At 31.5% G+C, this 27,736-nt stretch overlaps 2 protein-coding genes across 3 annotated transcripts; one reads left to right on the top strand and one right to left on the bottom strand.

Moving 5' to 3' along the window:
- Positions 1-2,161: 2,161 nt before the first annotated feature.
- l(2)gl (LLGL domain-containing protein l(2)gl) lies at positions 2,162-26,401 on the bottom strand. 2 transcript variants are annotated; one of them, XM_071889230.1, is made up of 15 exons: positions 26,042-26,401; positions 25,706-25,964; positions 25,544-25,641; positions 20,973-21,123; positions 20,105-20,604; positions 19,248-19,953; positions 18,862-19,174; positions 18,644-18,794; positions 17,057-17,178; positions 16,461-16,973; positions 16,098-16,350; positions 8,667-8,830; positions 7,674-7,735; positions 2,421-7,260; positions 2,162-2,360 (listed from the first exon to the last, which is right to left on the bottom strand). In XM_071889230.1, the coding sequence occupies exons 5-14, from the start codon at positions 20,497-20,499 to the stop codon at positions 7,210-7,212; spliced, it is 2,730 nt and encodes a 909-aa protein (XP_071745331.1). In that variant the 5' UTR covers positions 20,500-20,604; positions 20,973-21,123; positions 25,544-25,641; positions 25,706-25,964; positions 26,042-26,401; the 3' UTR covers positions 2,162-2,360; positions 2,421-7,209. The 2 variants fall into 2 exon arrangements, with proteins under 2 accessions (XP_071745331.1, XP_040569745.1); XM_040713811.2 differs by lacking the exon at positions 26,042-26,401 and having other exon boundaries at positions 25,707-25,973.
- On the top strand, positions 11,438-16,096 carry LOC121119195 (uncharacterized). The gene is made up of 10 exons (XM_040713812.2): positions 11,438-11,760; positions 11,819-11,925; positions 12,909-13,403; positions 14,283-14,408; positions 14,469-14,598; positions 14,652-14,729; positions 14,853-15,108; positions 15,278-15,391; positions 15,566-15,756; positions 15,809-16,096. Exons 1-10 carry the CDS (start codon positions 11,524-11,526, stop codon positions 15,932-15,934), a joined length of 1,860 nt encoding a protein of 619 aa, XP_040569746.1. The 5' UTR covers positions 11,438-11,523; the 3' UTR covers positions 15,935-16,096.
- Positions 26,402-27,736: the final 1,335 nt, after the last annotated feature.

The following is a 27,736-nucleotide window of genomic DNA, read 5'->3' as shown; positions in this document are numbered from 1 at the left end:
TTCACGACTGAACCAGACAAGTGCAGTATTGTTCAAAAAGTGTTTGTAATATATACTCAGACCTTTACAACGCCTTATCGACCGTATGATCCGATGTGATCAATAATGAACAAGATATACGTAGTTTAAAAAAGGGGCGGGAAATACGAAATTCCTTTTTCCCAAACCTAATATTTGGTTTCTTATATTGATTGTACTATATAGGTTTTATTGATGTTAACCTCGACAAAAATGTGTTATGGCCTCATTCATCAATTATCAGTACACATTTGAGTTGTGTGTACAATTTTCCCAATAGAGAAGGTCCTTATGCGTCATGAAAGGATGATATTATTGCTGTTGATTTATTGATTGCATCACTGTTTTCATCTATACTATTAAGACTGAATTGAAGTTCTTAGCGTAGTAATCAATCGTTTTCGATCACAAGAATGAATAAGCAAAATTATTATTCCTTGATAAGAGAGTTGGTACTTTATAAGTAATTAGGATAAAACTTTGTTATTCTGTTGAGGTCATAAACAAGACAAAGGACATTCAACATCATTGGAAAATGTTGCTTAAATTTTTTGACCGTTTTTACTGAATAAGCTACTCCATCGATAATGAAAACCTCCAGTCCCTTCCCAAAGAAATCGGAGCCGAAAATGTTGTTGAGACTTTTGAATTCAATACTTATAATTGTTCTGTGGTCAGCCTTCTTAACATCCTCCAAATTTATTCATTAGGGCCAATATAACAGCATATATATCATACATCGTAGTTTCGTCTAAAAGAAGAAGATTATCATTTCCTACAAATTATTTCTTAATGTTGGACAACACTACATTACTTTGGGACTCCATTGATTTTATGATGACGTAACTAGAAGGAATGACTTTATCAGTATAAATTTCTTTGAATTTTACAAGATTTGGATGACCATCAATATGGAGTACGACATTGCAGAAGAAATGCATATTGTACAAATCCTACATAACATTAGAAACATCTGAATTTGATTCGATTATATTCTTTGAATAAAGCTTCAAACTATTTTAGTGAATACAGCTTTTCTTATGCTGTTGAAATTCGAATTTTCTGAAAACTCTGATTCCAAAGCCACATGACAAAAATCTAGACTTTTTCTCATTCATTATCGGTGAAAAAAGGAATTAAAATTTATATATTACAATTATATGATAAAATTTAACGTTAAAAATGAAACAATTGTTTTTTTACATGCATAATATTTATTTAAAACATGTTAAAATTCTTCTTAAGAGAAGTAAGTAATATTGGAATTGTAGGTACAATGAGTCTTAGAATATATATTTTATACAAATGAAAAATATTTTATTAATTTTATCTTACATTAAGGAAGACTACAAGCTATAAAATTAATATAAGTCGTTATTTTATTGCACCATGTACATGATTTTATTTAATTTTTAATCAAACTCCGGTATTATCTATCACAATTATACATTTAAGCAATTTGGATTGTCTTTTTTTGGGTCTTGATGATGACGATGGAATTGTTTAAAATATTGAATCCAATTCTTGTGAATAAAAATTTTGTAATTAAAAAGCTTATATAATTTTAATATTTAGAAGACATGGCAATTTAATATTGTAATATGAAGGATCCATATCGTCAACTCTTCTCATGTCTTTTTTGAGAGCATTTCCCTCTTAAGACACAAATTATTCAGGATTGGATCCTTTTCCTCAAATTTGAACATTTGGTACGTCATTCAACCTTGATAAAAACTGAATAAGATAATGGATTAATATTCCTAATAATACCTACAAAAATAGATTTCAAACGTTCTTCACGACCCAGTACCAAATGGATCGTGACTATTGTTAGGGAAACATTTTTTATTTCACATAGTGCACCAAAATGTATTTGCAAAGGGGGCAAGATATATAATAGTGACGTCACCGTCACGGAACTTTATGATTTTATTTTATAACTATTAAACTTATTCTCGAAAAGCGGGACACAATGACCTGTTTGGTTCAAGCACCATGATTGTAAACCCAACTTTATAAGATTGTTGTTTTTTAGAATGAATGTTTTTTGTAAGTTTATTTTGTACGAAATGTGCACTCATGTAGGAGAGGGTACAAACATTAATGACTAATTGGATGCGTATTTATAAATAAAAAGTGAATATTGATTGATAAATATATCATACATTTATTTTTAAAAGAAATTAAGATATTTTTAAGCTACAATAGCATATTATATTGTATAAAACAAATTTTTAAACACAATAAATCAAATTCATATAAAATTTTAAGTACTGAAACTATAAATTGAAGAGATTTTGGAAAGAGAATTCACGTCTAGCCACTCCTATTCCGACTAAAAACTACGAAATGAAGAATAATTTTAAGTATTAATGAACCTTAATTTAAGATGAAGATTTTACAAAAATGTGGCGATGGTGGTTGCAAGTGCCGTTTTGATGATAGCCCCGAGGATTTTGTTTAAAATATCCCCAATGACGAGTCCAAAAAGATATGTAATAGGTGAAATTGTTAGCTCTGATGTAACACTTTGAACTTCTGATGTGACCGTGTTCATGAGTGAATCAAACTCCATGGACTTTCCTCCTTTATCTCCAACCGACTCGTTGACGAATGAGAGGATGTGTAGTAATATAACAAGAAGAAGGGTTTTTCGAATCTCCATCTTTGTCACTACTCAATACAAAATGCTGAGAAATATAATATTATTATTTTTTTGTGAAATATCCTTTTTTTAAGTAAAGGAATTGACAAGTTGGGAACTATTTTTGTACACTTGTTTGTTGCCCATAGGTGAATTTATTGTCAACAAAAACAAACCATTTGTTCTAATAATAGTATTTTTTTGGTGTGTAGAATCCATTATATTGTTGAATTCTAAAGCTGAGGTTGGTTTTTAAATCTATAAGGATATATTTTCAGTTGAGCGTTTTCATGGGACATCAGTGTTATTGATGTATAAGTTATTTTGAGGCCCTAAACAATCATTTGTATAAAAATGAAATCCCCTACTCTATTAATATTAAAGAAACTACTAAACTATTGGATGTCAAAATGGGACTAATAAACATAAGTACTTAATCCTTACTATCTATCTATCCTTACCTTCTATTGTCTAGTTGTACTATATATCAGACACTAATATGCATTAAGATGCATATAATAATATCCATTAACTATTACAATGGAGAGAATAATATGTTTTTCTCAAAAGATTGTAAATATATCATCCCTAATCGATCGAAAAAATAATAAGATTGTACACATCTAATACTTTTTAGAACCTACTACTTTGATTTAATTAAATATTAGTGCTTATAACATGCGTTAAATAGTATTCAATGTAGATGTTAAGTTTTTTTTTATTCATAAAGCTATTTATTTGATCAAAGGTTTATTGGAAATTTGTCCATATTATATTTTAAAAATGATTTTAGTAAATAATGGCAATTTGAAAAAAAAAATTAAAGTGAGAAAGTGGAAAAAATGACAAAATTATTATAAGCTGATGTATAATACTTATAATCACCAATATAATATATACTAAGATAAATAATAAATAAACAAACACAACAGCAATTCGAATAGAAGAAGTGCTAATCACTTAATTCTCCATGTTCAATTATAATGATGTAGGATCTGAGAAATATGGCACTTTACTATTTGGAGTTTAAATTCAATCTGAATATATATAGTTATCCGATATAAGATAATAACTAGATACATACATGTTATTTGAAAATAAGTATACCCTTGTTACGCGAGTATTATTTTAGTAATATTCAATTTGAAATGTAATATTGTTTTAGACGATTTCCAAAGCCTACATTTTATGCATACGTCTAACTAAAATAATTAAAATTTAGCATAGCATTTAATCGTATTATTTCCAGGGTTGTTGATCGGAGTTTTTTCGGATCGGGGATCAATTGCGATATTATATCGTTGATCCGCAGTATCGCAATCGGTCCTGATCTTTATATCGCTATATCGTAACAGAAATAGCAAAAAAAATATATGATCGGATCAATTTGTACAAAATTACATATCATGTAATAGTGCTGTGATTCTCGAGGCTGGTCTTTGTCTTGAAGCTGCTCAGGAGGCTGTATTTTTATAGTTTTGTTCTTGTCTCGGTCTCGCCACATCAAAGTCCTGGTCTTGGTATTGAGTCTAATGGGCTCGTTCTTAGTCTTGGTCTCAAAATAAAAATACTAGTCTTGGTATTCTGAATCAAAACGCTATCAGTTTGTTGTTGCTAGGTAATTGACTGAGAATGGATCGTTTTGTTATCAGAAAAAGAAGTTCGGAATCAAATCCATCTACGTCAAATACAAGTGTAAGTACGCCATCCGAAACAGGAAGTTCTAATTCTACAAGTAGTACTAGTATTACTGCCAAATTGATGTCTGAACCACCAAGTAAGAATAAAAATAAATTATGAACGCGACAGTATAATGATTCCTTTTTTAAATTTGGTTTTTTATATTGGGCTAACGCAAATCAGGATGCTAAGCCCCAGTGTGTTGGGTGCAGCGTGAAAAGTGAAAATACATTTAGAGACGAAACACGGGGAACTCGTGGGTAAGCCTATCGAGTATTTTCAACAGAAGCAACGTGAGTTAAAGTTATTGGCTCAAGTTCTTAATCGCTCAACTACCTTGAATGACAATGCACAACTGTCCCAACTGTTTATCCAAATCCATCAGGGCTGCCCACAGCTATTCTTATAAAACGTAATGGCAGCTAAGATGCACTTCTTCAAAAAAGTCTTTAAATTGTCAGGGTTACCACGTTAATTGTTGGTTTCTTATTTAGCTAACCGGTAGATAGCATTATTTTCATCAACGAATACTATAATCTACAGGAAATGAAAGTAAAAACACGCCTTCACTAAAGTTCCAAATAACTCTAGTCTTCTATGAATCAGTCTACGGACCGACTCCGTCTCTTCCCCCACCCAATTGTCCATAAGTATAGTTGAAATGTTTGTAATGAAAAAACTACCTTTAAAAATAAGAAGAGGAAAAATGGTTGTTTTGTGTTCTTCTTTTTCTTCTTCATTATTTAATAGTGTGGGAATGTTTGTAAAGAAAAAACTTAGTTTTGCGATCAGAAAAGGAAAATCGGTTGTACGTGTGCTTTTTCTTATATTTTTGTTCATTATTTAACTAGTCGTGTGTGTGGGGGGGAAGGGGGTTTTAGAGGGTGTTACATTTCCCTCTAAAAGAAGAATTATCGCCTATCTTTGCTGTAAACTGTTTTAAAATGCTAAATAAGGTAAATAATATATATGAATTTAAACATAACTATAATTATGCTGCACTAATGCTATTTTAAATTTAGAAAGTCATTTTCTTTATATAGGTATGTTACAAAAGGTCAATTTAAGAAGTCTTGCATGGGGCGTGCACGAAAGTCTAGAAGTGTTTTGAGGATCCCAAAAGAAATGCTGAATGTTTATTACATAAATTGGGGAAATCAATTTGACATCAATTATATTTTATGTAGATGAATTTTTAATCTTTCACCCAGTCCATTTTTTTTTCTCAATCCGTTGCTTCAATTAATCGCACCATTCTCTAGAAAATAAGACATTTCAATATAGCCTTTAAAATCACGGCTAGGATATAATGGATCGAATAAAAGTTATAATGGACTTTAAAACATTTATTTATCTAGTATCTTGTAAAGTTTCCAAAAAATCTATTCATGTGATCTACACCAATTTCAATCCGATATTAACACCTTCAATTTTTATTACTGCGCAATATGAAAGTACAAAGTCTTAATTTTGAACCTCTCCTTTTTTATTCCATTACTATCATTAATAGTCTGAAGATATTCATATACTCGAATTTGATATTATACAATTCAATAGGAGGTATTTAAAAGTATCATCTTTTGTACAGTACTGTTCTCTGTAATTCCTGAAAATTTCATTCAATTCTCTTGATCTTTAAGAAAGTTGTGTAGTTTTATTGAAATATCATATTTTAATAGATCCCAGATTTTGGTATAGGTTATAACATAAACAGTATAAAAAAAAAGGCGTGAAATTTCGATGACAAATTGGTCATAACTTCTTTAATATTAAAGTTAGAGGCATGAGTTTGGTGTCAAAATGTCTATTTTACCATTATCTATAAAAAAAATCTGTTTAAATAGAAAAATATTAGCTGTAAACTGTGATATATTGTATAATAATTTCTCTGCACTTTGGTTATTTTAAAGGTTCCTTTCTTTTGAAAAGTAATTCAGTTTCTTCCCCCCCCCCCAAATAATAATTAAACAAATCGTATAACCTTCACCTTGCAATCTTACAAAATTCCATCACTATTATTTTAAATCTTTGATTCCCGCATCCTGCTCAATCCCCAAAAGACAGCAAAAGCAATTAAGAAAAGACGTGGAATTATTTTAAATAAAATTTTGTATAATAGATGTATTTATGAATGAGCAACCTTTTAATAATAATAGTAATAGTGATAATTAACAGGGGTGGAAATGATTATAAAACAATGACATAATAATCCACGCGCACAAGAACAGGGCAATAATAATAAAAGAATAATTTATAAGGAATGAATTACAATGAACTTCTTTATAAAAAATATATAAGTCTTAATATTTATATATAATATAATATATAAAAATCAAAGAGTTGTGTATAATATATTAGTAATAGTAGTAACTGTTTAGAATTTTTAAAGAGGGGAAAAAAAATTATATAATTGTTTACATATATTATTATATCTTTCTTTTCTTCCTTACACACATCAGGTCCCCAGGCAACCCCACCCAACCCAAGCCAGTATTATGATTATTATCAAGAGAAAATCTTCTGTTTTAACAGCATTATAATATAATTGGTTTTAATAATAGTAGTAGTAATTAATGATCTAATTAATTATTAGAAACACACACACAGATTAATTAGATTATGTTTGTTGTATTCTCATCTTCAATGAGTCCTAATAATATTTATTGTTCTTTCGTCAACATTAACTTCCAACTTCTCACACAACACATCTCTTTACCATACCACCACCATTATACTTTAACATTTTGTAAAAAAAAATAAAAAAATAGTAACGACTAGTCCAGCAAAGTATATGTGTGACTTTGTAGCAAGTATATGTTGACACACACACACGCATATTAAATATATAGGTATATAACTATCTATAATTAGTCTGCACCAGCCGTCACCGTTGCTTCCATTTTCCCTTGGACTTCCATCTATGAAATAAAATATATTATTAGGAATGAAAAAAAGGCGTCTATGTACATAGAGGAAACACTTCAAGATCCAAAGTCCATTTACTGGAGGGACATATATGATTTAATATACATATAATATTTAAATTAACATAAAAAATTTCTTTAAGTTTACAACACAAATGAGTATTTAAAAAAGAAGTACTTCGGAAACTTCTTGATGTATCAACAAATCCTTGTGGGGTTTATTGTGCCATAATGCTACTAACAGGAGTACTTAATAAAAATAAGCCCTCAAAATTGGAAACAAAGAAGAATATTTGCTTAATAGAAAGTTGATAAGTTTTTTCAAGCGTTTGTCCATTAAATAGACTACAGAGATCTTACAGTGTGTCAAAGCTAAATATAGTAATTATAATTAATAATAGTAATACCTGATTTAAGTGATCTTCAATCACTACAGAATTATCGAGGTTATCAGAGAGAACTCCATTCACTATATAAGAAATGGAAAAATATAGGGATTATTGAATGATTATAATAATTAATGTAATATGTGTTACATCAACACAAAATTGTGTCCAGTTTCGATTTGTATTCTTCTACAAATTATCTTGTCTTTCAATTAATAAATTCTTATAATTAATCCTTTGGAGACGTCCTCACAAATTACCTTTAAAGTAGCAAAAACGTATGAACGTCACAATGAAAGAATGCTAAATGAAGAGTGTTCACAGTGTTATCTCGCTATCACGAAAATATACGAGTGTATTGGCTGTCAACTGTCGGTATTTCAGCTTCTTTTCCCCTTATCAGTTTTCTGAACAGGGCATTGCTAGCTTTCATGATGGGAGAGGGGGGAGCAAGGCCATACTGTTATGTAAATAGGAGCTTTGAACAATCCCCAATAATTATTCAGTAATAATTCCATAGCTTGGAAGAGTGTTTGATTTTGAGCTTCTATTTTTTTCGGGGGATGAAAAGTTGTGGGAGTTATTTGAAGGGGCAAATTAACTTTCTCATTAATAAAATGAAGGTTCTAAACTATATTTAACATTCTTGGGCCAATAATTAGAATTAAAAGCTTCTAATTGACTATGATAATATTTATATATTTATTTCAGTCCTTATTTATTCGGTCTAGTCCAGTCCATTCTTAGGACCAATCTTAAGGACTGTCAGTACTGGAACTGATTAAAAAAAAAAAAGTTGAGTGACATCAGGACCGAACTTTATAAGTTTTAGGACCATATGTGGCACTGAACTAGACGGTACTGTAGTCTTAAATAGTGAGCCAGGCAACATTAGTTGTCTCTAGGATATGTTATGATGTAAAAAGGATAAATTAGGCCTTTGTTCCTGCCTTGATTTCTGGTTCCAGATTGTTTTTGTGAGAACTCGCCACATATATAATTAAGCATACATACCCTGTGATTCGAGTCCTTTGAGTTCTCCTTTATTGCTTTGAGTGGATGATATGATGAGGGTAGGAGGAGGAAGAAGAGGAAGTGGTGGCGAGAGCTTACTCTGTTGTTGTTGCTGCTGCTCTAATCGGCTATTTTCGTTAATACTTGTCTCCATCGACTGAGATCTACAGAGAACGAGAGAGAGGTAAATTGAGAATTAATTAGTCAGACGATAATATCGAGGGGAAAACACTACATACCAGAGTGGTCACGATACATAAAATAGTATAAGTATTTCGATAGTTTTTTGATTAAAAATAAAACAAAAATATGGATGAGAGTAATTCACCCACATAACTAGTTTCTAGTATTATTAATATAATTCACATATGTACATTCAGGATCGGTTTTTAGAAGAAAAAGACCATGTACTTTTATTTTTGCTCTAGGCCCTGATCTCCGTAAAACCGGTCATGCATCCACTAAACAGAGGTATCTGCAGGATTTTTGTTCGGGAGGACGTTAGCTCAGAAATGTGATGACGCTATAAAAGTACCATTTTCATTCTTGCATTATTTTATAAGGGGTCATGTACAAAGTGTCTACAAAAGTTTAGGACAAAACAGGGCTGATGAATGTGAGTCGGTGGATTTTTTGGTAGAATCGGAGTAGGAAAATCTGTATAGACTCCCGCTACAAAAATTATTTATAATTTATGTAATGCGAATGTATATGTATGTGAGTGGTTGTGTCCTGAAATCACGGCCAAACCAATAAATGGATTCTATTTAAATTTTTCATTTAGCTTCTGAAGGGCTCTAGAGACGGTTCTGGTAACAATTTTTATGGGCTTCAAGGCTATGGCAGTCCTAAAATAGCATTTTTCTCTAAATAAAAAAACACTAACAAACAACTACTTCATATATTTAAAAAAATAAGGCCCGTCAAATTGTAAGAATTGCTCTCGGTGCATGTTGGTATGTATTTTTGCACACTATTTTCAAAGTAGATTATAAGGTTTAGAGAAAAGAGAATAAGAAAAAGATTTTTGACAATAATATGAAAGTTGAGCGAGAACGACACTTCAACTTGAATATTTTTCCCCCTATAAACCTTATAATCTCCTTTAAAAAAAGTGTGCAAAGATGATTAAAAACATGCTTAATTCTTAGAATTTTAAGGTATTTATTTTTTACTTTATATGAAGCAAAAGAGTTCAGAATCCATTTTAATTTCTTAATGTTGCGGGCAACGCCGGGAAAACCTACTTTAGTTACACAAATTTCAAATGTGCTTTTTACAATCGCAATTAGCGAACGTCTCTAAAGTTTAAATTATTATATTAGGTAGAACATGGTCATTCTGAATAGTCAATGTAATCAGAGTAAAGTGCAAGATTGAAGTGAAAAGTAGTGATTATTGTCGTTCCTCAGTTAGGAGTACATAATTTTCTTTCGGAAACTTATGAATGTATTAGCAATAGATAGATTTTGATGCGCTTCATTTTTTGTTTTCCTCTTGTTAAATATCTTATACTCCAAATATTTTCTTTATACCTGCCATAATTATTTAATACATATAACTAATAACTAGCCAGGCCTTCCGTAGGATTATACTACTAATTATTAAAATAATTCATGTGTGTGTGTAATGACGGTCCCGCTTAGAAAAACAATGTTAAAACCGTATTTATTTTAAAAACGGAGATAGATAAAGAACATAAAATAAAAGAGGTTTATAATTCTGATTTACGTACGTAGGGCTATGTTTCATTCTGATTAAACCTGGTTCATGGGCTCTGGAGGGGAAATTTGTTTTTTTCGCAAAACAGGGTCGATTCCCCGTATATCAAAGTTTTTAGGTATGGAATGTCGATTCGAAAATGCAACAAAAAAATTAAAAATCCAAAAAAACGAATGATTATAATAGCGGAAAAAGGGAGAACGTATATTAAATACAAATTTAAAAAAGCAAAAACAAAGAAAGGAAGAAGAGGATTAGCGAATTAGTCTTAGTATGTATCTTCATTATGGATGAATAAGGAACATCTTATATAATAAGTTTATTTATTACAAGAATCACCCCTACTTCTGGTAGCGATGAGTTTCCACTTTCACTTATAACTTAACAGTGTCCAATTAAGTTATCAAAATTAATGACAATAAATAAATCACAAGGTCAAACATTTGAAAAAAATTGCTTGTGCAGATTTGATTATATTCACATCAAATTGATAGAAAAAAGAAAAGAAGGTTGTATACGAAGCAGGACTCAATGCAAAACGGATTGCACGGGCTAAAATCTTAATTAGGTTGGGGATAAGGATAATATACAAGGCTAGAGTCGGGTTCCAATATCAATTTAGTACAGCACCGTTTTAAATGATCAATCAATAGTGTTGAGACTCGGTTTGAGGCACACTTTTTTTCGGTTTGGGCTTAAATGACTATTTCTATGGTGATCTAAATCAAAATTTAGTCCGATTGATATCATTTCCTTTTATATAAATATATATACACATATAAGATGATGTTAAGAACGATTTTTTGCAAAACAAAGTTGGACCGAATGAGTTAAAATTCAAATGGTCTCATTTTAGTGAAAGGATTTCCATACACAAACTCATCCCTAGTCAGTACTCCGGTACCACTATAATAGTGCCGGTATACCGGACAACACCAGTACTTATTATTCCTTAATTCATTAGTATTACATGGATTTGTCAATATTAATATTGACAGATCCATTCATGTATCAATGGATTATAACTTAAGGATTAAAGGATTATAATAACAATATTTATTTTTAGTATGTACAAAACATCAACAAAATGAACACTAGAATGATTTAGTTGAGAAACAAAGAAAGAGTAATCAAGATGATTAATTCTACTACAACAACACTAACATCAAAGAAGGAGACAAACAACTCTATTACAGAAATGGTATTAAATGTGAAGTACTTTAGAATAACATCAGAGGAACACCTTAAAATCATGAGTGTTGTAATTTTTGTTCTACCATTTATTCCGATTGTTATACTCATTACTCAAAGTTGCCAACTCATACATCATACAACCATTCAACGACAACAAATAATGGAAGTGGATCGGAAGGTGGGTCAATAGGAAAAACTAATATCAACTTACTGATCTTCTTTTGTATGTACTTCAGATGCTTGAAACAACGTATTTAGTGGATTTCATCTCAACATTTCAGCACGAACGCTTTGCGAGCGCATACTACCTCCTTAGTCGCAAGGAAAATAATTCAAACATTGAGTAACGAATCACACTCCACAAGTCAACAATAACTTTTTTGAACTTGGATAGACATGGTGTGTTCGTCATTGATTGTAAATCTAAAAACATTTTTATGACCTGTGCAATTCGAAAGTCTTCTCCTATTGCTACAGAGTGAGATATTTTTCCCATTGAAAGAAAGGAAAAATAAATAACATAAAGAATGGTTTGTTGATGTTTCTTGACAAAAAAATATTTTAATTATTTCTGTATCTTTTTCTGAATAGGAGAAAATGTCCCTTGTAAGTACAAAAAAAAGAAGTACATTTTCTTTGAAATTCCTCATTGATAATCACAATAGTTTTGGGATTTTTTTTCGAACAAAAATCAAAAAGATACAAATTTTTGAATTTTTTTAAAAAATCCCTAGCTGTTCACAAAAAATTATATTTTTTCAAAAGTCCACAGCTGTTAACAAAATTTAGAATTTTTTAGGGAAAAAAACTTCAAAAATCCATAGCTATCAAAATGAAATTAATTTTTTTAGAGCTTTTTTTATAAATCCACAGCGATTTAAAAAAAAAAATATTTTTTTTTCTAAAAGTTTAATATTCAATATTAATTTTTTTGAAAAAAATATTCAAAAATGACATTTGAAATTGAAATTTTCCCATGTGTATCGGAGGTTTTCCGATTTCAATCCAATATATCAGCACACGTCTATCAGGAACACACCATCTCAATCGAAGGGGAAAACTTTGTTGACTAGTGATTAATTAACAGCATTTTTGTGCGCCGCCTGAAATCCACATTTATATTTGTTATTAAAGGCGGAGAACACAAAAATGACCAGTAAAACCTTTAACTGATATAGGCTTGGCCTTTAGTGCTTTTTTTTAAATCACGTGTATGTAGTTAACTACATAGATGAAAATAAAATGTAACAACAATTGATAAAAAAACCTTTCAGCATTTGAAAAATAATTATCTATACTTTAAGTTCTATATTTCTTACTTGCCAGGGAAAAGCTCAACGATATATACCTAAAAACTGACCAGGCTCTCATCAAACTTAGTCCGTGGAGAAGATTTCCAGAATCTAAAATGTTTTCTTCAAAAATTCGCTTTCAAATACGCCTCGATGACTTTCGGGAATTGTTAGGCACAAATGAGACACTTCCTTTTGATAAATTCATGCATTTTTACAATTTTGTAAATAAAAAGTTTCTGCTTTCCTTGAGTAATAGCATACAAATCAAAAGTAACACCAAGTCATGGAGATATCTTATTTCCTTCAAAAATTTGGTTGAAGGAATAGAAAATATTGGGATCAGTACCATCTATACACAACTCTACTATTCTGAAGGGTTTGTAAAGAATAAATATATTGTGTCATACTTGCAACATCATGTGATTGGAAAAGAATATTTCAATCAGACAGCGTTTTTTATCAATTATATTTCAAATATGTTCAAAACTATCGAAAGAAAACCTTACTGGCAAAATATCCTTCAAGGGTAAATAAATTGATTGTACATGATTCGATTAGGTAAATCCAGACTATTTTAAACCTCATCAAAAACTTAATCAAATGTAAGTAGCAAGACTTAATTATTTAGAAGCGTGAGATTAGGGGTTTGAGGTGTTTTATATCAAATAAGCAATACATTTAAAGATGAAAAAAATATACAGTGGTTGATTTAGCACAGTTGGGTTACTTTCCTAGTGTAATCAATAACTTGGTTGGTTACTCCAAGAGCACAGTTTATGATGTCTACAATCGATGATAAGGATGTTAAAAAAGCCCACAAGCCAAAAAAAAAAAAAGGATTCCCACAACGTTTGTTACATAGATTAAACGATCCATGATGTTAAATCCTACACAAAAAGCGCAATTAGAGCCTTTCAGCTGTATCCAAAGTAATTAATTTGGACTTAAAGATGAATTCTTACAAACGCCGCAACTTCACACACACTCATATTGAAGTCAAGATGGTCACAAATTGCAAAATATTGTTCAACAAATGAACTGGATCGTGAAAAGATACTCAAAATGATCACTAGGGAGCTGAAGTAGGAGTTGAAGACTCACACATTTTCAAAACAATGTTCCCGGACTCTGGGTCTCATTGGGAGCAATGACAGCGATGTGACATTTCTCCCACGGTTGCAGTAAATGCCTGTAAGTCTTTTAACTTCGTATTAAACGAACGATTGCTTCTAAAGGTGATATACATATACTCTTATATTAAATGTTTACTTATATATATATATATATTGAATTACTTATGATTTTTGTACTATTTTCTGTACATGCTGTTGTTTTAAATAGTCCAGATTGATCTAATCGACTCTATATATACATTCAAAAAAGATTTACTTTTGTTTCATTATAGTACAAACGATATTGCTAGTGGAGCAGGGTTTCAAAATGAGTCTAGGGCTAAGCTGTATTTTGAATCCGTAGTAACCTACATGATAGAACTTCGACAAATCCAATTGCGTATAAAAAATGATGTCAAGTAGGTAGAATCAGAATCTAACATGAGATTGATGTAATGATAAGAATAATTCACTTTTAGAGAAATAACGAATGATGAAGTGAAGAACACAATACAAAAACAAGTGATTGCCATAATCGTTTTAGTGATGATTCTCTGCATTTCTCCATTACTCGTCGCATTAATACGAAATAATAACAAGAATCTGAAGGTAACATAAAAAAATATATAACGAGAGTCACAATTAACTATTGAAATCCGAAGATTTTTACTACATCTATTAAAGAAAAGGCAAAGGAACTCCAAGAGGAAAAGACAAAATCTCAAAAGTTACTTTATAAGGTAAGGATTTATAAAAGTTTTTTTTATTGCTCACAAGAGAAAATAAATGTGCATGGGGAAAAAATATTGACCCGAAACAGGAGAATCTAATATATTCACACACTTGTTTTCTTCTCAAAATAGATGCTTCCAGAGTCCGTCGTTTTTCAACTCCAGAAGAATGATACCACTGCCGAAAGCTTCGACTCAGTAACAATTTATTTTAGTGAATTGATTGGATTTGCTGGTCTTGGAAAGACGAACACAGCCATGGAGATTGTAAATTTGCTAAATAGAGTACATAAAGTGTCCGATGAGTCAATAAGTCAATATGATGTATACAAAGTAGAGACAATACGAGACCAATATATGGTATCCTCAGGAGTACCTCGGAGAAATGGTAAATCAATTAAGGGGGAGTTCAGAGCAAAATGTGTAGCAAGTCAGTTTTTGAAAAAATGATTTTTAAAACAATACAAATATTGTACTTGTTAGAGTTTTGTTCTTGGCTCTCGATATAATCTTTATACTTCATATGTTGATTGTCTCTCTTTTCCCTACCAAAAAAGGAGATGATCATGCAGGTGAAATAGCCAAAATGGCTCTAACTCTAAATAAGACCATACATAATATGGTCTCAATCAAGAAGCTTGGTCTTCAAATGCAATGCGGAATCCATACTGGTAAGATCTCTAACAAAGTGAATCATCACTTCCTTATTACCGAGTCAGAATATAACGCTTTTAAAGATGGAAAAATACAAATATTAAGTCAACATGTAATCAATTAATTATATTCTGACAACTACAATATGCAATTAAAAGACACAAAATAATAAATGATGACTTTGATATTAGGACCGTGTGTAGCAGGCATAGTTGGGACAAAAATGCCAAGATATTGCTTGTTTGGAGATACAGTTAATACTGCATCCAGAATGGAGAGTAGGGGACAACCAGGTAAAATTCACATCAGTAATGAAACTCAAATTATTCTAACTACCATTGGTGGATATAAACTTGAGCTACGTGGAACGATTGAAGTGAAGGTAAGTGGAGTAAGACAGAAGAAATATCATGAAATAATCCTTATATTTCAAGGGAAAGGGTGAGTTAGAAACCTATTGGTTGATTTCTTCCAGTCATATCAATAAAAATACAATTATTGCTAAAGAAGACTTGTCCAATTACACATTGAAAAGTGAGGATATCAATGATTTTTTTTGAAACAACGTAGCAAGTAGTATATAAAGATGGAATTACGAACAAGAGATTACATTCAATAGATATAAAATTCGCATGATTGTAAATCCTTTGTCCACTGTACAAAAATTTTCAATGTTTAAAAATGAACGAAAATACATTTAAATAAAAGTATAATCTTACTTACATCACGGTATGGTCCTTGACAGAGTCTAATGTTATGTCTGCACTAACTTCGGAAACTGTGGTTTCATTATGAACATCTCCATTGTTATTATCGGTAGCTTTATTCACAGTTGATGCTGGTAAGGGAGGAGAGGCAGGAGCTTCCATGCGTGCATTGGAGGATAAAGATATTGTCCCATTGGGTAACATGACTTTCGCAGCTGCAACTGAAACACGCTGAATTTCTGAAGATGAAGACAAATAAAACGCTTCACCTAATAATAATAAAGAGGGGGAAACAAATCAAAAATACGTCACTCATAGCTCTGCAATGATCCATCCACACAATAGAGATACAATAGGAATAAAGGTGGTAAAAACTTACCATTTGAAGTAAAGACAAGAGTTGATATGGCAATGACATCTTCCTTTTTGATGCACGAAGTTTGGATTTGACGTTTGAGTTCAGGAAGTGAATGCACTGCAATATCTCCCAGATTAGTAAGACATACGAAACAATTTTCTTTTACAGAATCATCAGACTTAGAAATAAAGGAAGTAAATCCAACTCTTCGAATTCGAGATCCCTCATGAGCAGTTAATTTGTATTTACCACAGGGTTTGAGAGTTGGTAGCAAAAATATTTTAAACTGTTCTTCTGAAGCAATTAAAACTCGATGAGGAATGGATTCATCAGATTCATCAGTTATGGGAAGTCCTGATGAATCCAATACTTGTATATCTATAACAGGTGCACGATGCTTAAGCTGAATTTCTTTGGCTAACAGAGTAGAAGCTTTTTCCTTAGCATCTTTACGATTCTTGGGCAAAGTCAGCATAAATATTAGGATTTGACCACTATTGGTTCCGGCCCAGAGAGTTGGACTGAGGGTTGTCCCTAAAAGTAGTATATATAAGTAATTATGATGTAGTATAATTATTTTTCATAGAAGTTAAGTAATTGAATGATTAAAAACATACCGTTGGCTATATATGTATTAGCGAAATGTAAACACCGAACCATCGAACCAAGACCATCATCAAAACCGGATCTTGCCTCAACTTGCCTTTCGATAGGTCGTGATTCCGGACTATCCGAACGACTAAAATTTAAATAATTTACTTGAATACTTTTATCTACATATAAACTACTATAAAAAGTATTTTCATCAATGTCAAATTCATCTTCAAGGGGTTCTAATGATGGACAGAAAGTAGAAAGAGTGTCAAAGGATGAAACAACATCAATACTATGTGATCTAGTATTAAATCTAAAAGACGATATAGTAGAATTACTCAGAATGACCATATCCGTTTGTAAAACCCTTTTTTGCTTATGATCAATAGGAGAACGAAGAAGTTGAATTGCATTATGCTTATAATCTCCCTCCTTCTCCTCCAAGGATGATGATACATCTCCTTCCTCAATTGAAAAGATTGATTTGATGTCCATTGATTCATCTGCAGGTAATGAGGACTCCTTAAAAATCCTTGGCTTCACCAATCCGTCATCTACTTTGTCAATTACTTTATTTAATTCAACTGCTCTGTGACACATTCCTTCGTAGGCTTTATGCCACATCCTTCGCAACTCCTTATGCTTGATCTCATTTTGATTCACAGTGCATTGCATGACACTCGAAGGAGACAACTGAATAATAATTAGTAATTTATCATTCCCCTAAACGTAATTATAGAATTTACTGAACAGATTATAATAACTTTGAATTTACAAAATAAGAATAGCAAAGATACATTTCAGGATCATTTAAAAAAAGAAGGAAAAAAAAAAGAAGAGTGAATTCTAGAATTACGTCTCAATTATCTCGCCTTTAAAACTGCTTGCTTAATATTTTTAGATAAACTTTCAACAGTAGAGGAACGTCTCATAGGGAGGGACGATCTTCTGGAGGGAAAGTCTTTATGACGATCAAACAACTTCCCAAGTTCAAAAATGGATAATGTACTGGATTTACATCTCAGGGCACCAAATTTTGATTTGAAATTGGAATCATTCTGATTAAAATTTCGTAAAGACAATGTTCGTTGAATTTGACGGAAGACTTGGTTCTTAATGTTTGGTCTAGATCTTGAAGCTATTTGATCCATAATAGAAGGGACAGAGTCTAATATAAATCTATGTTTCTCATACTCGGTATCGATAACGAGAGATGTTCTACGCCCAGACTGTGAAGAAAGGGGTAAAATCCTATTTTTATTATCTATATTTGAGAGTGGTTGAGGCACGGAAAGACTTCTACTTAATTTGAGAAGAATACATTTCGTAATTGAGGAGGAGGATCCAACGGATATTGAATCGGTCTGAGTACAAACGTCATGAACGCTAAACTTATTGCTTGTACTACAACCTTCAAAGGAATCATATCCTGAACTAATATAAAATTTACTCAAACTACTTTTGCAGCTATTACTAACACTTTTCCGGATTCTTTGCATGTGTAAAAAAAAATCAAAAAAGAAAAGAGAGAGAAAAATACCAAATTGATCAATTGGATTCATCTAAAAAACCCCAAGAGATATTAATTACAATTGCAAAATTTAACTTACAGATCTCTTCTTACTGTTTCGACGGTTCCAATTTTCTTTTTATCAATATTTCTTTGAGATCTCCCTTTCCTTAATCTTCGAAATGATTCTCTAAGGGACTTTTTGAGGGACTTTCGTCTTGACATGGGATTGTCATCTGCATTAGCTATGTCTTAACATATGAAATTGAAGGGAATATTGATTATTTCTATTTTTAGTTAAGCCATTGTGTACCTTACCTTGTGCATTAAGCGTGCATTTTGAAGTGATGATTGTTTGAGTGACACAATCCATAAAGACAAGACCATGAGCCGTGCCTACTGCCATAATACCCCAACTACTTTGAAATCCCAAGGAATTAATACTGGCTGGAGGATTAATCTGCATGATGGATGTAGGCTGATACCCTTTGGACAATTTTATTTCGTTGTTTTTCAAAGTTAGAGAGGAATGTCCCTTCCAAGTAAATCCCTCTTTTTCTGTGACTAAATCAGCTTTTAAAACTTTGAGATTTAATTCGGAATCTTCATCCACTAAATCACATATAACAACCTTTATAAGGAACAAGTAAATAATAATAATAATTAATAAATGGGGAGTAAATTAGATGCAAAAATATATTTACTTGTCCCGCAGTTCCACCAATAAATACTCTTCCAGAGTTTTTACACATGGCGACTTTTTTTATAGCCATTCTCGGATCATCACTATATGGGTCAAATGACCCCACTTTCCTAAAAGGTGGCCAACCTTCTTCGTCTTCTTCTCCCCGCTCGGATAACTCTCCATCATCATTCCCTTCATCATCAGTGGAAAAATACTTGGCAGTATTCAATTGTCCCAACAACGTTAATGCTATCCCACCAGCACTCCATAGTTTCACAGAACCATCTTCATGCCCAGTAAGTAAAATATCGCGTCCCTTATGATGTTGAATCGAGTTGCAGCTACCTCCCGATATTGGCCAATCATTCTTGGATACTTTGTCTACTTCGTTACAAGACTCTAACCGGGAATACACGTCTTCTGATACATCAGACAATTGATTTATGCAAGTAACAGCACTTGAATGTATAGAATTGAGATAAGGGGGTTTGAAAACTGGAAAGTCTGGGTTTTGTAAGTCAATAGCAACCAATTCTTCTTCTGCAAGGATGAATAAGCTAAGCGGAGAATTGTCCGTATCAGAGTATATGACGACAAAATCCACAATTTTAGAAGTTAAATCAAAGACGACGTGTTTATCACTTTCTCCCTTCATGATTGAAATTGTATATTTGTCTCCGTAGCTAGCACGTGGCATTCCACCCGAAAAAATCATTAATGGAGTTCTGAAAGAAGAAACAAATATTGTTGTTTAATAATAGTAACACATTGTTTCATTGACATAACGATTGAAAAAGAGTAATGGTAAATTCCTTTGAGTATTTAAAAACACATTATTGACATGACGCATAAAAAAAGTTAATTATTTATTCATACCCATTTTGATGAAACCAATGAAATCGAGTGATTGCCTTGCAGGGATAAGGTCCATAAGGCATGTTAGGAGCCTCATTTCCCTTATTTCGGGACCAAACAATATAGGTACCATCATTGTGGGCGGAAATAAATTCGGAGCCGTCGTTTCTCCAGGCAAGACATTCTAATTGCTGATTAGCAACAAAGGATTGGTCAGCTGTAGCAGTAGTACGATCCCATAAAACGATTAGTCCTCTAGCATAGCCAATAAGGATTTTTTCAGGGTTAGTAGGATCCACAATTATTGATTCTGTTGGACCTGGATTTATTTTAAAATCATCATTGTTACAATTCGCAATAACAATGTCTTGATAGATAATTTGCTCGTCAAAGTTAAATCTCCGAAGATTAACCATGTAAATATTTCCTCCTTCTGTTCCAACCAGTATTCTCTTTTTCGAATCTAACTCTAGGCATGATATCCTTTTAAGACGCCCTTCCAATCCAGCCTTTTTCTTTTCCTAAAAGTCATAAAAAATAATATAACGTAAATACTTTATAGGCTCAGGAAATATTATGGAATTGGCTTCTTGTTCAAGCGTATCAAATTATATAAGACATATAATATTTTAATGCACGACACTTTGGTCAAATTGAGAGTTATTAACCAAGACAATTATCTTTGTTAATAATTTACAAAAAAAAAAAAAAAAAAAAAAAGAAGAAGAAGAAGCGTACTTCAGAATTATGATCTTTGTATTTTATGTACAATTATTTATTGTCGTACTTTTCAGAAGTAATCATTAGCAGTAAGTTTGTTTCAAACATGATCATGCCGACATCACAAAGTAGTTTTTGTCTGCTGTTCCCTCAATTAATATACACTTACCGATAGAGTCGTTCCGTTTATTTCCCAATAATGCAAAACGTTGTCATCAGTAAGAGAAACTATTCTAGCTTGCCCTGGTAAAAAAATTAGCTTGGTGACTGGAGAATCCGTTGCATGATTGCCATAAAATTCAACACCTGGACGACCATATCTACATGCATTAAAGAAAATTAAGGTTATTTTTATTATTATATATATAAATGTAATCCTCTTGAAATTAGAATAAAAATGGAAATGACATAAAAACGTAAGGTTTCTAATATTTTACAGAGTGAGAAAAATATATGGTAATGATTATATCATCAGAAGGAGTTAAGTGGATAAATGTACAATAAAGGGACTTCATGTAAGATTTGTAATTATTGTCAATTTTCGATATAATCATTACTATAAATGGGACCATGATAAAAAAATCAAAATGGAGGAGGAAGAATTAAATAATAATAAATAAAAAAAACACATCAAAATAAAGATAGTCATTCAGGAAAATAAATTGTACACAGCATGATGATAGTCCAATTTCCTTCTCCTACTTCTTCAGTGAAATAAATAAATTATACATATTCAATTAACACTCGGATACATTTAATTAAGAGATTAATTATGTTCAAGAAGTGTGCACATAAGACCGTAACCATATACTTTTTTAAATTTTAAGATATATATGGACCGTCAACACAAAAACCAAGTTACAAAGGATTTTTCCGAAAATAGTCTGAATTAAATAGTTTCTATTGGAAAGATTACATCGGAACTAAACTAAGTATAATTTATCGAATCAAGGCTCCAAATTATATAAAATACTCCCTATGTATCACAGTCCATCCCATAAATTTGGGTATGAGGCCCATAACTAACAGAAATTAGTCAATTTTTATCAATAAATTATTTTTATTTTAATCCTTTGCGTGCGCACAAATTGCACTCTAAAAGTAGCAGAAATTCATCATCACAATGAAAGAATTAGGAAATGATAGATTTAACCTGATAAGAGCCTTATCAGGGTCAAATTAACCCTCTCATAAATAAAATAAGGCATTAAACTATGGTTAAGATTTTGGGTCTTTCATCTCATTCCAGAAATCTGAATATAAAGGCTATAATTAAATTAAAATAGTAAACAATCCTTGTCACAATAAAATAATTGAAAATTGATAGATTATATTTGAAAGAGGTCATGACGGGGCGAAATTAACCTTCCCTTAAATTAAATGAAGGTTCTAAACTTTAGATAAGATTATTTTTGGGCATCTCAACTACTCATTCAAGAAATTTGAATACCTGATTATATGGTATGTATTGAAACGTCTTGAATATTTAAAATGTAATAGATTAGACATTTAAAAGTAGCCACTAGCCAACAGCGCTACTCTTTTTTTTCCCCTAGACCTCAGAAAAATTTACAGGCCCAGAATACCATAAATATACAAACTACCTATGTACTTGGTATATGAGATATTTGATTGGCTTAGATTCGAAGGGAAGCCCCAATACAGTACCCTTTGTCCAATCAGAAACAAGAACACAAACCAGTTTACGGAATATGTTAAATATATTGGTTGGTCTTGGAATTGAAATTTACAGAATGTTCCGTGCTTAGAAATGTCAACTTTGTTTTTAAAAAAACATTTTCGAATTATACAGGAAGTGAAATATTGGAAAATTTGTCTTTAAAAAATATATTTTACTTAAAAATCACACATAATATTTGCTTTCAATGTCTATTCGACATATGAGACGTTGACACAAGGTAATACTGATGATTTAAACACAAAATTGCCTGTGTATATGCAGTATTTAATGTACGACATTAGGTAGCCAAAAGGGTTAGATACAGACAACCCTACACTAACTACACTGGTTTTTTACTAGCAACAGTCTAACATGTCTGTCGAGCCCTGCATATAATTCAACGAAATATTGGGTTGTTTCTATATTGAATATTAATATAGGAAAACAAATTGGACAGATCTATTTTTCTCTTTGCTTCATGTCCAAGATTGTTTTTGTGTTAAATCACCACATATTTATATACTTTGCTCAATCCGTATCGTAATAAAATTCTATTTAAATACACACTTTTGATTTTTAGATATATAAATTGACAACAACCCTATAAATTCTTCTTCCTTATAGGAGGTATACCCATAATAAGGAATGCATAACAAACATGACTTTTGTATATAATCATATTGTTACTACTGATGGCAGCTTTTTGCTTCCCCATCCCCCTTCTTCAACCATACGCAGATAACAGGTTTTGAAATAATAGTTAAATGAGTATGTATGCTCAATTTGAAAAAATAATATATGGTACATTGGTGGATTTCTAATCATGAAACGAAGAGTTTGAGAAACAAATATGTAATCACGAACATGTCTTTTTATACAATCGTACAATAATTATTATTCAAAATTGTTAAATTAATCAACAAAGAATAAATATATAAATAAGTATAGCTAGGTATCTATTGAGGAAAAAAAGAATCCAGTCGTGTAAAGAAAAACAAACTTATGCATTATTATAAGCCATGTCGTCTTCTTTTCTTTTCCCTTCTTTGTAATGTTAACTTTCTCGTAATCAAAAATAAGACTGAACACAAAGAGACCAATACATACATAGTAATGAATCAGCGAGGGAGTATACGAAGTGGTAGTCATGGATAAAGGATGTTGATAAGATATATCACCCCCCCCAAGAAGCAAAAGAAGAAGTATATGTACATTAAATATTGAGATGAAAACTGTACGATTCTTCCTACGCAAAAGTTATAAAAGGAAGACTTTTTTGGAAAACGAAAAAAAGAAGTATGATGGTGTAAGGCAGTAAAGCAATATATAAGGAAGAGAGTTGTATCCAGAACTTAGCATTAGCTAAATTTAAACATTTTAAAATAGCGTACAAAAAGAAAAATAATTTATCATTCACAGAGAGAAAAAAAAAAAAAAAAAGACAATAAAGTCACCCCCCAACTTTTTTTTGTTGGACCTCTGTTTCCGGCCTAAAACAAGAACAAAAATAATAGGTTATTATTCACACAGATGTGTGTACTTTTTTCAATATTTCTCAGGCAAAATCATAAAATGGAAAAAAAAAAAAAAAAAAAAATCAAATTTGAAGGAAATATGAACATACGAGTTTGTTAATTAAATCCGTTCACAATTAATTTGATCCATGGAGTATGGACAAAAAGGGAGAAGAATCTCATTAAAAAAAAAAAAAAAAAAAAACAACACTTAAAAATTAACTTAAACATAATTATTGAACAATAATGAAATTACATTTTTTAATAGGAAACTGAAGGCCTATCAATGACTAATATTCATAAACGCAGTGTTGGGGAATGCTCTTCAAAAAGAAGCAAAATCAAAAGACCACTATTATCATTGATAATACACTCACTCATTTTAATAACTCCAATTTGGACAAAAAGGAGAGTTAAATGCCATGCAGATCTAACCAGGTAGTGTAACATTTATAGGCATGAATCATAGTTTCCAAGGGTGTATCAAGAGCTGTACTTGTACTATTACAATAACAAGACTATTTGGCACTAGACTTTGGTCCTGGAATGGAAGAATTGTACGATAATATATGGTGTGTCAACATAATAACCATATTGAACAAAATGAAGAAAAGGAGAAAATCCCAATTTATTTATGTTCTTCATATAAATTTACACCCCAATGTTTCATATACATATTTGAGTCCATTTTTACTCTATTTATTCAAATTTCTAGGATGGTTTAAGTTACCCAATCATTTTTGTTGTAGCTTAGAACCATTATTTGATTTCAGAGACTTAAATTGGCCCCGATAATGCCTTTTCAAGTAAAAACAGTCAATGTATTATTATTTTATTGAATCGTTCAATTTTGGGGGTTTTAAGTGAGATTCCCGACACACTCAATGGGTATACTCAAAGAATAATCCTTGTTGGTGGAAGTGAACGATAATTAAAATATTACTAAAATAGACATCGTGGGAGTGAGAGCCAAATTGTCGTAACTCAAACATTAATTTTATATAACTAAGCTTGGAAACTCCATTCTTTCATTATGAATAATGGTGTTTTCCATCTTTTTACAATAAAATGGATTTAAGGAATGCACTTCCAACAGTTTGAACTTCTTTGTTTTGAAGTATCAAAATTAAATATTAGACTTCTAGAATGACATATAGGGAATAATTTTGACGTTACGACAATTTGGTCTTCAAATCTCGCTATATAAACACAGTCCAAAATTTGCTACACATATTTGATGTACATTATTCAAATTTCAGGAATGAGTACAGATACCCATCATTTTATCTATAGTTTAGAAGCATGATTTGATTTAAGAGATTTATATTGGGCCCGATATGGCTCCTTTACAATTTAATCTGTTCATTTTCGCGTCTGTAAGTGGAATTTGCGACACACTCAATGGACTATTAAAATAGAGTATTGATAGAAATTGAGGATAATTACTCGTGGAAGAGTACAAATGTAATGAGGAGTCAATTTTGAGAGATATTGCTGGATGGAGAAGGCTTGTTTAGATCCAAAATGAGAGTTACTTTAACTTACACTCGAATATCTCCTTTTTTGGTTCCGATGGCCAGTAGTTTTAGCTCTGGATCCCAAGCCAATGACGTGGGTTTATGAGGAAATCCATGATGTATCGTCTGCAATTCAAACAAAAGGAATAATTATATTGAGTTACATGAGCTAGATGGATAAAAAACTCACTTTTTTGAAATGCAAAGAGTTCCTTTTGAAGTTTTGCCCGTTCAGGATTCACGGGTTGGGTCCCTTTGCCCCAAATAAACTTGAGCATTTTTCTAGAAGATGGATCCACTTTGAAGCGAATAAGATTCGTAATGATAAATATACTCTCGTTAGTTGTCAAATGAATATAATAGGGATTGCCGATGTGGACGATGCAGCTCTTGGACGAATATGTGTATCAGTCTATTATTTATTTATTGTATTTCACTGACTAACACTACTAAAAGCGAAAAAAGAAGAAGAAAATAGAAGAAGAAAAAGTTGGAGAGACGCGCGCAGTCACGCAATGCTCCTTACGAGGGACCGCAATGAGTAATATCCACAAAATATATACACACTCATTCCATATTGGACAACAAGAAAATCGTAGGGCAAACAAAGCAGATTTATAAAGTCACTCTATCTAAATCTTTAAAGTGACGTCATTGGGCGCATTTACTTGGGTAAAGTTAATAAATAAAGAATAACAAAAGAGTAGTTACAATTTTGTCATTTTCTTTTGATTCCTTATTTAGACTTTTTAATAATTCTCTCTCGTTATATTCCCGTATGTGGAATCCCAAGGATCTCATCTGTGATGCTAGTAAATTTTCAGTTAGCACTTAAAATCGTTGCTAACAAACCCTGTTATTATAATAACATTACACTCACTCACGTACTACTACTCCTACTACGGACGCCCTATTCTATTATTCTCCTTTTCTCAAAAATAATAATAAAAAAGGGAGCGCAGACCAATAAAAATCCATGAAAAAATCCATCAGGTAAACCTCCCCCCTCCCTCCATTTTTAACTTCACTCAACCCCTCTTCTTGGCCAGGGAACAATCTTTTGAAGATCATATTATTATATCCCCTGATTCAATGTCATCTCGAATTTGGCTATGTTACTATCATCTACATAAGACATTTCTTCGGACCCCCATACTAATTAATATGTTGTTTTTCTCTATTATCCGTACATATTTTGAGGCCACCTTTTATCCCTGGGACTAACTAAGTGGCAGCTGCAATTTCGTAGATTGACAAACAATTTTTTTTATTTTTTTAGATATTTTCGTTGCATATTGAAATAACTGTTTCCTTCCGTCCTTCTATTGTATGAACATACATATTATTATTAATGTAATAATATTTCCCTTGAACGAAATGAGTTTAAACTCGAAACTCAATGATGTGAAAAATATATGTATTGCTTCGAAGCCGGGCCTTTGAACTGCGTCCTTTCCTCTCCTTTCTAACAAAGTTGCATTGTTAGAAGGTATGGGATTGAGTCATCACTCATCATAAGTAGTTGGTTGCATATTGACTTGAGGCGGGAGCAAATTGTATAGTTTATATTTTGTGGAATCCCTTAATCTAATAGTATAATGCAAATAACAAGGTTACGAACAACAATAACAACAGCTTATAAAACTTCACTTTCTTATGCAAATTCCTGCAAATTATGTGTTCATTTAATATTATATTATCTACATAATATATGGAGTAAAGTAGATTATGTAAAAATATTTAATTAAACATGAAGATTCCCTCGACGGAAGTGCTTTTGTTTAAATTATTACGAGTATACATATAAGTATGTACAAAGTACTTAAAAAATCGTTTCTGAGATAGAAAGAGAATAGTGTTTCATTATTATAAAGTAGCTCGGAGTACTATTAACAATAAAATCATTAGAAACTTTTATAGCGTTCGTTTGAATTTACAGCTGTTCATTCTCAAACAAAACCCTTGGGACTGATACATAAATATATATATATATATATACCCATGATACATAGAGAGTAGCTCATTTGTTAGTAGTCTTTGCTTTTCTGGAGGATGAAAAATAATAATTATAATTTCACATCCATCAATTTCTTAACAATGAGTTGTGAACACCCAACTTCCAAAATAAATGTCCAACAAATGATAGGATTTTTTCCATTTTTTTGGCTTGTGCGTCCTCTTGGAGGTTATGGCTTATGACTATAATGTAACTTCCGTAGCG

Source organism: Lepeophtheirus salmonis, chromosome 6 (assembly GCF_016086655.4).
Source record: "Lepeophtheirus salmonis chromosome 6, UVic_Lsal_1.4, whole genome shotgun sequence".
NCBI lineage: Eukaryota > Metazoa > Arthropoda > Copepoda > Siphonostomatoida > Caligidae > Lepeophtheirus > Lepeophtheirus salmonis.
The sequence above is the reverse complement of the archived record's forward strand: the minus strand, read 5'-3'. Positions and strand labels throughout refer to the sequence as shown.